The 11,391-nt window shown below is 36.3% G+C and overlaps 2 protein-coding genes across 3 annotated transcripts; both read left to right on the top strand.

Moving 5' to 3' along the window:
- Positions 1,555-4,840, top strand: LOC109844987 (40S ribosomal protein S7). The gene is made up of 6 exons (XM_020414171.1): positions 1,555-1,661; positions 2,597-2,692; positions 2,792-2,865; positions 3,057-3,180; positions 3,295-3,477; positions 4,456-4,840. The coding sequence occupies exons 2-6, from the start codon at positions 2,618-2,620 to the stop codon at positions 4,573-4,575; spliced, it is 576 nt and encodes a 191-aa protein (XP_020269760.1). The 5' UTR covers positions 1,555-1,661; positions 2,597-2,617; the 3' UTR covers positions 4,576-4,840.
- Positions 6,077-10,846, top strand: LOC109844601 (transcription factor ILR3-like). Of its 2 annotated transcripts, none has more exons than XM_020413705.1 (6): positions 6,077-6,269; positions 8,737-8,799; positions 8,886-8,963; positions 9,095-9,257; positions 10,312-10,478; positions 10,531-10,844. In XM_020413705.1, exons 1-6 carry the CDS (start codon positions 6,151-6,153, stop codon positions 10,646-10,648), a joined length of 708 nt encoding a protein of 235 aa, XP_020269294.1. In that variant the 5' UTR covers positions 6,077-6,150; the 3' UTR covers positions 10,649-10,844. The 2 variants fall into 2 exon arrangements, with proteins under 2 accessions (XP_020269294.1, XP_020269295.1); XM_020413706.1 differs by having other exon boundaries at positions 6,078-6,269; positions 10,312-10,516; positions 10,569-10,846.

The raw sequence follows: 11,391 nt of genomic DNA, 5'->3' as shown, positions 1-11,391 counted from the left end.
CCTCAAATTGTCTGCTGCAGAAAAAATAAAGCGGTGCACCGTCTGTGCAGCTTTTAATTCAATTCGACATTATTTACCGGAGCTGGTGGTTGCGGATGCTATTTTTCGCAACATGAAATGTAGCGCGTTAAATATTTTTTTTTACCCCCCTGTGCTTACTGTTGTTAGTTAATGGGAGTGGTTGAGGTGTGCCTACTAGCGTTGCACATTTTTTTTCCCTTATTAAAGATTTGGGACCATTATGTCCAATTTCTTTACATAAAGTTAGAACACGTATTTGGATGTATGTGGGCGATTGGGGGTCGGTAGATTCTAGTTGAGCGCATGTGCAGTTTTGCTAGCTGAAGGTGAGATAGCCTTTTTCTATTTTAGTGCTAAAAAGAAGCTCTTGAAGAGATTGTGGAGTTGTATGTAATTGTACTGATTATGAACAATAAACTACTAATGCTGTTGCCTTTCTCATAATTGTTGACATACATGGGTAGAGCATTGAATTTCATTGCTATGATAATTTTGCTAAAACGTGTCATTTCCCCTAATGTATGACAAAAGATAGATGTATATTTTTTTTATCTTATTGGGGAATAATTCAGATTTAGACATAAATCAGTTGACACTATTTTTTTTCTTTTTCTTTTTATAAAATCACAAAGCTAATGTATGCCTCCTTTTGAAGATGCGGTCGCATGCACAAATTTTGTTTTTTTTGGGATCTTTTTGCATACTTTCTGTTTTTTTACATGCAGAGTCGTAATTTTCACGACAGAGCTCTGAGCCTAGGCTAGGGGGTGCATTCGGTCCCCATACGGTTCGGATATGATGCTTATCATATCCATATCCGCTTGCTTACCCATCTCGGATACGGATACGTATACAGATATATATCGGTAAGGAAAATTCATATTCATATCCGCTAAAATCGGATACGGTTACGGATATAGATGCGGATATATAAGAGGATATGCATGCTAAAACAAAACGGATATGAGAAAACTAGAGAAGAACATAGTTCATGTGATACAAAATGAGATTGTTAATATGTTCATCATAACTGAAAAGCTAAGATTAAACATCTTGACCATCAAAATTAAACACAAATCCATAATCTAAGGATTGAAAGTATCGCAAGAGTATGACTAATTTGCATTCCGATATTTTGGATACATTTATAAGAATTGAAACTATCGTAAGAATATGACTAATATGTATTCGGATATTTTGGATACACATATCCTATCGATTATAGATTTGAGTGACGATATCCGTATCGTAACGGATACGGTTACGGATATTTCGTCAAATATGGATATGGTTTATCACCAGTAGCCTCGGCTCCACGGTCCTTTATATCTTTTATCATTTTTTTTAAATCCAAAAACTAAAGTCCTTATGCACTGAAAGGCCCAACTCAAGTTGTTGGCCCGAATCGGCTTCAAATCAAAATCCAAACTCTTCACAAGGTTTTTATGGGTAGCTGTACTAAACCTAGGGCCACCCGATCCGATAATCAACGGAGAAGATCTGTTTCAATAATCATATGCTCGATCTGGACCGTTGATTATTGGTCAATACGCCATTTAAACCCACGCTCTCTTGCCATCTAGGGTTCCTCTGGTCTAGGGTTTTTCTCGGCGACATTCGAACTCCTCGGCCGATCTAAGGTAATTCTTCTCGTTTTCTTCTTCAATTTCTTTAAAAATCCTATCTTGATCCGAGATGAAGTATATTTGCGAACCTAAAAAGATCACAGTTTTCTACGTTATTTTATTTGAAATTAGATGTACCCAAATATAGAAAATTGATAACTTTTGTCGAGATTACGAGCATTCCGTGATTAAAACCCTTTTGTTGTGATGTTTGGGTCTCTATTGAGCTAGAAATAGCGCGAGTTATTCGAGAAAATGGTTTATATTAAAAAAAAAAAGATCTCGAATTTTCTAGTTTACGTTTCTCAGTTCTCTCTTAGGTTAGAATTTGCTATGTTGGGTAATGTTTCTTAGGCTTTTACATTGAGATTTACTGTTATATTTGTGTCAGAGACATCACCATTAGTAAATTCTAAGCTAGCTGTGAAAGGGAGGAAACCCAAATTTATGTGAACCCTCATTAAGTTCTAACCTTAGTATATGACAATCGGTATAACCCCAATAGAAAGAATAAGAAGAAAGGACAAACATTAAGTCACTTTGTGGTTTAAAGTTTCAACTTATAATCTGTTTGTTATGAAAGGTTGAATTATGAATTAATAACTATATGACCGAGTAAATAATTAAAAAGATTCAGAAGTCGCGATTAATGCAAACGGACTGTAACATGCATATTTTGTTCCCGTAAATTATTTAAGCACTGCTAATATGCTATTGTACTTAGTGAGCTTTGGCTGTCTGAAACTAGAAGAAGCGTTCAATTAGAATGACTATTTATGTTCAAGAAATTGAGAGAAAATATAATAACATTTTACTGCATTTTAAGATGTCAAGATGATAAGAGATCATGCTAAGCATCACGTTTTATTACACATCCACATCTGTTCAAGCATCATTTTACAGAAATGACATTTGCCTTTTGTTTTCCTCAATCATCAATTTTACCATAGGTGAGCTGTGGTATAAAAAAAATGTTTACGGCAAGGAGGAAAATTCAAAAGGACAAGGAAGTTGAGCCTACTGAGTTTGAGGATTCAGTTGCACAGGTTTCCGCCCCTTTTCTTTCTCAATTTACTTTCTTGGAGAACCTTGTAGTCTTTTCTTTCTTCTTTTATGAGATGGCTTATGAATTTCTGTCCTTGCAGGCCTTTTTTGATCTGGAAAACACCAATCAGGAGCTTAAAAGCGACTTAAAGGATCTGTACATCAACACTGCTGTGTAAGGGCAATTATTAAATTTTCGATTCTGCCTTAAAATCTTATGTGAATTTTCTTGTTTGAGTACAAGATTAAGTAGCTTGAAGATGTTTATTCCCCCTCAAAATCTATTCTTTATTTATATTATTCTCTTCTGGAAACCAGTTTTAGATATGTTGTATGACATCTTGTTCTTTCCCATCAATTTTGCAGTCAATATGATATAGCGGGAAACAAAAAAGCTGTTGTTATCCATGTCCCATACCGGCTTAGGAAGGCCTACAGGAAAATTCATGTTAGGCTTGTTCGCGAGCTGGAGAAGAAGTTCAGCGGAAAGGTAATATAATCTAGAAATACACAAAAGCCTGACATGGGTTGCCTTAAAATATAGTTCACATGATAAATATTTTTGTAATCCTTCTAGTTACGCTAACGAGACACTGCCTTCTAGGATGTGATATTGGTTGCCACTAGAAGGATTCTGAGACCACCAAAGAAAGGCTCAGCTGTTGTGCGTCCTCGCAGTCGCACTCTAACAGCCGTGCACGAAGGAGTACTGGAAGATGTAGTCTATCCTGCAGAGATTGTCGGGAAACGCGTCCGATACCGAATTGATGGTGCCAAAATTATTAAGGTAAGGAAAAATATTTCTTTTGTTGCCCTTATTTTTATTGCCATTTCTTATTCCATCTTATTGATTTTTTTTGGAAATTCTGCCATGTGCTATGTATATATTGAATGTGTCTTTACAAATGGCTTGTTCTCAATTATCCTAAGAAACAGAGTTTCATTGTACCAAACTGTGAAACTAAGCTATATGAACGTGTTAGATACTCTGTGGTGGATATATTTTGCCAATGATGTTATTGTATTTTATTAAACAGTAGTCTACAAGCTTTCTCTTCAGATGTTACTAGCCAATCATGTTGGAAGTTCTATAATTTATTTCATCGTTTAGAGCCTAGACCTCTATTTGCATATGAAAACTGAGTAGATCATCAAGTTAAAGAATTAGAGTGGCATTATAACTGGTAGTCCTGACCCCTCTCCTCTTTCTCATGCTTAATCTTCTTAAAGAAGTCTTTTGTTCCATTAAAGTATACAAATTAAAATGAAGAATTAATCAATACTCATCAACATCATCAACATTGTACAACAACAAATCCTTTATTCCAAACTTTAGGCTGGCTACATGAATTTTATTCTTTCATTTAGTTCTATTATGGAGTATTTCCTCCCTTAAGTTAACTATTATTAAATTCTTTTTTAATTGCTTCTGACAAAAAGCTCCATTTCTCTTTGCCCCATTCACTATAAGCCTATCATTTCTCTCGACGGGTGAATTTAGTAGCCTCCGTACATATTCAAACCCTGATGTGGTTAATTCTCATCAGCATCATTTGGAGAAAATATGTAAAATCAATTTTAAGAAAAGGTTAAAAAACTGATGGTCAAGCTCCATCAGATGTCACGAGGTTCCATATTTCTTTCTACCTTCATCATTCTTCTTGAGCTTGTGCATCCTTGAGCCTGCATTTGGATTCTTTATTCTTCACAATACATATATTAAAAGCTTTGAGATTGCTTCTCATCATGACCTCCTCGATTGCAGATCTTCTTGGATCCGAAGGAGAGAAACAACACCGAGTACAAGCTGGAGACCTTCACAGCAGTTTACAGGAAGCTTACTGGCAAAGATGTGGTTTTTGAGTATCCTGTCACTGAGGCTTGATCTCCCTCCTAGCATGTGTGTCAATGACTTGGTGCTCTAGTTTTTTATGCTGTTACTGAAATTTTGAGATTTGCCTTGTTGGTCCTTATCTTGATTACAAACTGAGTAAGTTTTATTTAAAGATGAAATGTTGAGCTATGGTGGGTAGTGGTTATAATTGTTAAAATAACTATGAGACTTTTGTAGTAGCTTGAAAAGAGTCGGAGCAAGTTTTTTTTCCTGATTATTGGTTTACATTTTTGAAGTAGGTTGAAATTCTGTGTCCGATTGTGTCAATTGCAGTGTATTTATTCTTCATGAAAAAGTGTTATTGTTCACCGATTCTGCAAGTCATGTGAATAATGCTATGATTAATGGGGAATTCGAATGTAGGTTCCTTTTTGAAGGGCTGTATAGTTTTTGGATGTGCGTTGAGTACTACAAGTTTTGGTGGGGTATGCAAAAGAGTATTTATTCTCTGGCATTTGTTCATCATCATTTCCATAAGTTCATATTTTCTACGGTGGATGTCGTTCTTTTTCTAGCATCAATTAATAGCGAGGCTCTCATAGGTTTCTTATTATCCGGGCCCCACTTTGCAGCCAATTCCGAAAAATAAAAACATAACCCTCTCATTTGTGAGCTCAAAACTCAAAAATAGGGTTTTTGAATTTTTAAGCAACAATGTACCGTTTAGGGACTCCAGTTCCCCAATTTTTCTGTCAATTTCTGAGCTCAAAACTCAAAAATAACGCTTCTGATTTTTAAGCAAAAATTGGCTATTTTTGGGACTCAGTTTCCAGTTTTTTGGTGGAATCAAAGAAATACATATGTATGTGTGTGTGTGTGGGTGTGGGTGGGTGGGGTAGGAAAACTCTTTCTAGGATGAACATGTCAGAGCTTTTCCTAATAGTTTCCAATTTTTAAGATGAAACAAACAATCACTTATTGGGCCCAAATCGAATTTTTAAGATGAAACAAACAATCACCTATTGGGCCCAAATCGTGGTCAATTTTTTTCTTTAGGCCTCCAAACCTGTGATTTGTCGGGTATAATACTGAATCCAACGGGGGATCTACACACACGCTTCTTTCAGACCATTCCGAGCCATACATTACTGGAATCAGGTTGTAGTACGGATCGTGTTATTGACATTGTAAAAACCCGCCCGACCCGATCCGTTTGCGTCCCCTTATTAGTCCTCTAGGCTCACTGCTCACGTCACCATCAACATAAAATATCATTAATATATTCCAGCGTCAGCAAGCTCAGCACGTCATCATCCGCATCTTTCGTAAGGAAAAAAAAAATATATCAATATCTTATTAAACACCACACACTACCTTATCCGGTCATCACAAAAGACACGAGCCACGAAATCCCCAAAACCCACCCAACCCCGCCTGATGACGTGTCAGCAAACCATAGGACTCCATCCATGTTGTCTGTTTGGACTCTCCACCTGATTTCACGACAGCAGAATCGGGAGGAGGAATTCAGAGCCTCTGATGCCTTCGGCTTTCGGCCGAAAGAGAGAAAGGCTCGACTTTTTGTTTTTGTTTTGGGTTCATCGTGGCGAATTATTCCGCGAATTTATGGCTTCGTTCGAAAACCCTAATTGGCTATTGGAATGCCCTCTGATCGACGAGTTGCCGGTCTCGGCCGGAGATTTCTACTGGGATTCTCAGGGATTCAATAGTTCCTCCAATGCCAGGTGCCAATTTCTTGTTTTTTTTTCCGCTTTCCCCCCTTAGTTATAGTGTATTTGTTAATGGGTAGTGTTTGTTTTGCTTTGATTTTGTTGCTTAACTTGTGAAAGACTAGAATTTGACAGCTAATTGTGAAATAGAAAACTAATTAGTTGATTAATGGTGATGAATGAGTGAGAGTAGGATGTAGAGCAAAATGAATACTAGTTCGCTTAATAAAACTTGTGTACTTCTAAATTTTTTTAAAGTGATATGTTGCTTGAGTTATTAGGATTAACTTACACAGAAAATAGAGAACTGAAAATTTTTCGATCTTGTTTGCTATCGAATTTGCCTATTAACTATTGAAAACTTGAAGTCAACAACAACGGCGATTAGCCTTTATCCCAAATATTTGGGGTCGGCTACGTGAATCCTATTTTAAATTGAGTTTGTTAAGGGCTATGTCGTTATCATATCCCTCTTAATTGCTTCCGACCAAGTCCTCTTATGCTATCTCTAATCCTCCTTTCCCCGTTAATTATCACTTCTTGTTCGGTGCATTTGATGGCCTCTGTTGCACACAAGCAAACCCTCAAATTGTTCTCTTTCATTTTATCTTCAGTGGAAGCAACCTCTACCTTCCTAGAGTGCCCTCATTTCTGATCATGCCTATTAGTGTGTATCCATTCGTCCAACATAACAACTCATTTCTACTACAATTTTGCATATGTTGTTTTTTATTTCCCAACATTTTGTTCCATGAAGCATCATGTGTCTTATCGCCGCCTTCTGTAATTTTCCTTTTAATTTAGAGTTATTCTACAATCACATAGTAGTTTAGAAGCACTCCTCCACTTTAACCGTCCTGATTTGATTCCATGACCTACATCATCTTCAATCTCTTAAATAGCAAAAATGATGGCTTGACTGGTCCAAGCAGTACTCGCATGTACTTATATGACCATATAAACTTTGTTTTCAAGCAAAGGGTGTGTGAACTAAGTGTAGAGTTTTGGTGCTCTGGGAGTTGAATCCTTTCTCGTGAGCATGATACGATGAGAATATTCGAAATCACATTTTTTTTTTCCAAGATACTCTGACCTGGTCGTGCATGCACTTTTCTAGAATTTGTTGTGTCAAGTGCGATTGTTTGTTGAGTGTATGATTCATGTGACAACTGACAAGTCCTGGAAATCTTGCATTTTGACATTTCTTGTATATACCTGTAACAAAAGAATTTTTGTATGAGTTAACAACTTAACATTCTTCATCTACAACATGCACTCAATGGTCATTATAATAGAAGACAGATCCATAAATCCGTCAAGAATCACTTTATTTTTGATTTTTAATATTTACCCTTACATGGGACTTTGTGGGCCATATGGAAAGAAAAACATATGGGAACGAATAAATATATGGTGAGGTTTGAATCTAGTACCTCCTGAAAGCTGGTGTGCTCTCTGATACCACATCAAGAATCACTCTACCCAAAATGTTAAGCTATTGGGTTTTTGACTAGCAATTTATTGCAAAATAACGTTTGCTTAGTAAATTAAATAATACCAAATTCACCAATAGATCAAATTAGAACTATAAACTCATTGATGTTTACATTGGACTTTTAGCTTCTTAGACCCAAATACATATTTGTACTGCACGGATTTGTTATAATTTTTTTGATATTTCAAAACTACTCATTGTGTATAGGGATGTCCAAGTATTATATATGTAGCAGATATGGTTTCTCTTTCTTATGAACTTTAGCGATTAAGACTTTCTTTATGTAAGAACTGGTCGATTCTGTTCTGTTCAACTTTATGCATAAAGTGCCATGATAACTTGCCATCTGTATACATTGTACCATCACTGTGCAGATGTAATGTGCTTCATTAGTACTTTAGTACAGTTTATTGTTAAGCAGAAGAAAGCTCCCATCATCCTCTCTGTTAAATGTTATGTACTTTCTAAAATTTGTGATACCTTAGGTCTATCTCTAGCGCTCGTTGATCCAGTAACTATAATTCTGTCACTGCCTCTAGCCATGTACTTAATGGTGTTCAAGCACATGCGTGAATGATATCAACAAGCTCTTCTGCATTTCCTCAACTGAAGCTACCTCTACCTTTCACGATTCTTTAGGTCTAATATTAGCTCGTTGCTTCGGCAAGGATGTTGGACCCTAGGTAGCAAAACTGTTTAGTCATCAAGTCCGAGGTACGCCAGAGAAAATGAACACATGTCAATAGCACAGCATCATACCCGTACTCACATGATACATTAGTTCTACTTGTGTATCATATGTTCTTGTACCCCGTGTAACTCTGTGTCAAGACTAGCATTTCTGTATTTAGTCATAAATACATATGTTTGTGTGCATATATATTGTTCATATTTTTTCACTTTTTAATTTCCTATAGCTCTACCTTCCAAGTGTTGTTTTTCTTTTTTCCTTTTTTCTTCCTGTAATGTCTGTCTTACCTCTGTCAGTGTGGAAATTGATAGCTCATTTGTGGACTCTGATGGTCTCAAAGAATCAGGCTCTCGAAAACGGTTTGCCTCTTGCTGCTTAATTTTTTGGTAACTGAATATATGATAGTTACTATCGTTTGTGACTGCAAAGCATTTATGGGTAGCAGCACAAGGGCAATAACCAGCAATGAACCTGGATCCAAAGCTTGTAGGGAGAAAATGAGAAGAGATAGATTGAATGACAAGTATGCCTGCCTGTTAATTCTGTTTATTCATACATACCTGCTAATCTTCAACAGTTTTTTATTAAAGGTTATGCCTTTTCTCAAGTAGTATAATTAATAATTGTGAACTTTGAGTTGGCTTGATTTTAAAGGTTTCTGGAGTTGAGTTCCATTTTGGAGCCTGGGAAGAAGCCTAAAATGGACAAAGCAGCTATTCTGAGTGATGCTGCTCGCACGGTGATTGAGCTGCGTAGCGAAGCACAGAAGCTGAAAGATTCAAATGACAACCTTCAAGAGAAAATCAAAGAATTAAAGGTCAGAAATGACTTTCAATGTTTCTTACGATTTATTCTTTTTATTTTTTTCCTGCTCTTTCATTTATATGTTAGCAAATTAAGCTTGGTATTCCTGTTCAAATATTGTTTCCTTTTATCTCTGGGATTTTAATTAATGCTCTAGAATTTTTGTATGGCAGTTTATATCACTATCTCTGTTAGTTTGGCGGTGATGAAAATCACTAGATGTTGAATGTCATGTACGATCATTAGTTCACAATATGTGGATGGGCCCAATAAGTTAGTTGACCACACCTAGGTCTTTCCTATTGTAAGATATGTACATGTCTCATGTAATTCATTTCAAAGAATCAAGATACAACATCGTGAGCTAGTTTCTTTTTCATAATAACATGCTTATGAATAATATGTGGTATAGTATATGTTTATTATTATGTGTGCATAATGAGTGTCCACATCTACATCCCTTTGAATTGTGTTGTATCTTCTCCTATCCATGAAATATGTTATTTATGATGGCATTTACTTTTGTAACCGATGTAATTCTTTCTGTGTGGTACATGATTTTGTATATAGTTTTGTCGAAGCTTTAAAGTTATAAAATTTATATTGTATAAGATAGATTTGTTCCCAAATTATTTTCAGATTAGTTTGTCATTAAGTCATTTTTGCAAGAGTTAAAGCATTGATGCACGACTTAAGGCTTGATGTTTTGTAGGTGTCCATATATTTGTGCAACATTTTGAGTTATTTAGAAGGCATTCGTTGTATAAGGATTTTTTTTTTTTTTAATTTGATGAACTTTGAACCATTTCCATGGTTTCTTATCTCAACAGAAGCAAAGAAAAAGGATTAACACAACCAAACCCAAAAATTTGGCATGAACTAGTTATCCTCACTTAGCTTTCTGACCTTACCTTCCAACTCTTCTTCATGCTCTATTCACTGATATATTCACTTCTTTAGCTACTTGTAAATTAACTTGCATCAGATAGTTCTATTTATATGATTCCATGACTCAGGCATACGTTTAAGAATTCCATTGCCTGATTCTTTACTTGTTCCTCATTTAGGCGGAGAAGAATGAGCTTCGTGATGAGAAGCAAAAGCTGAAGGCAGAGAAGGAGAACCTCGAGCAACAAATCAAGTTCATGAACTCTCGTCCAAGCTTCTTGCCTCCTCCATCTGTGATCCCCGCCGCCTTTGCTGCCCAACCTAAGGGGGCATCATCTCCTGCCACCAGCCACAAGCTTATGATGCCAGTCATCGGCTACCCAGGATTCCCACCCCACCAGCCACAAGCTTATGATGCCAGTCATCGGCTACCCAGGATTCCCAATGTGGCAGTTTATGCCTCCTACGGATGTCGATACCTCTCAAGATGCTGAATCTTGCCCTCCTGCTGCTTGATCGCCAATTTAGCCATTTTGGGTAGACCTCATTGGAGAATAACTGTACCTAACTTTGGAACGTTGTTTACTTTGCTTGCCATTTGTTCTCTTTTTAGTGAATGTTACAGACCTTGTTTAGAATGTATTATAATGTTTTTTGTTTCTCATCTAAGCTGCTGATGTTGGAGATTTCAAACATTTTTCTTGCAGGCTTTCATTAGGGGTGTGCACAAATTTCGGTCGTCCAAGGTTTTTTAGTGTCAAATACATTATCGGATGTTGATCTGAAAAATTCTATTTTATTTAGACAATTTTTGTATTGCATATTTGAACTCATTATTTGTGTCGTATCTATATGTATCAATATTTGTTTCCCCCCATTCAGTGATATCTATATCCGAGTTTGTCAGATGCGGACATATATTTTCGTTACTGAATCCTATTTATATCCATATCTGTATCTATGATTAGTATTTGTACCCTTATTTTTGACACGAGAATTTGCTGAGTGATTATTACATACATTTTTGTTTTGCACACGAGAGTTTGCTCCGAGTAATCATTGACTCAATTGTCTCATCATTTCTTTTACAAAACAATATGTTTATTCGAATAAAATCCAGTATCAAATACAATGTAACCGGATGAAGTCATACGTAGGAAGCTGTAAGTATGTCACAGAAAAACACTACTCAAAAGTCTACACAGCACTGTTCCTTCAAAGTCTAGAGCACCAAAAGCATAACCACCCCCACTCCAAAT

This window comes from Asparagus officinalis, chromosome 6 (assembly GCF_001876935.1).
Source record: "Asparagus officinalis chromosome 6, Aspof.V1, whole genome shotgun sequence".
NCBI lineage: Eukaryota > Viridiplantae > Streptophyta > Magnoliopsida > Asparagales > Asparagaceae > Asparagus > Asparagus officinalis.
This window is presented reverse-complemented; position numbering and strand designations above follow the sequence as displayed.

Excerpts from the sequence above, each read along its gene's own strand:
- LOC109844601 (XM_020413706.1), top strand. The coding sequence starts at position 6,151 with ATGGCTTCGTTCGAAAACCCTAATTGGCTATTGGAATGCCCTCTGATC. Across the intron at positions 8,800-8,885 it reads GAATCAGGCTCTCGAAAACG|CACAAGGGCAATAACCAGCA; the intron begins GTTTGCCTCTTG and ends TATGGGTAGCAG. Across the intron at positions 8,964-9,094 it reads AGAGATAGATTGAATGACAA|GTTTCTGGAGTTGAGTTCCA; the intron begins GTATGCCTGCCT and ends TTGATTTTAAAG.
- LOC109844987 (XM_020414171.1), top strand. The coding sequence starts at position 2,618 with ATGTTTACGGCAAGGAGGAAAATTCAAAAGGACAAGGAAGTTGAGCCT. Across the intron at positions 3,181-3,294 it reads AGAAGAAGTTCAGCGGAAAG|GATGTGATATTGGTTGCCAC; the intron begins GTAATATAATCT and ends ACTGCCTTCTAG. Across the intron at positions 3,478-4,455 it reads ATGGTGCCAAAATTATTAAG|ATCTTCTTGGATCCGAAGGA; the intron begins GTAAGGAAAAAT and ends CCTCGATTGCAG.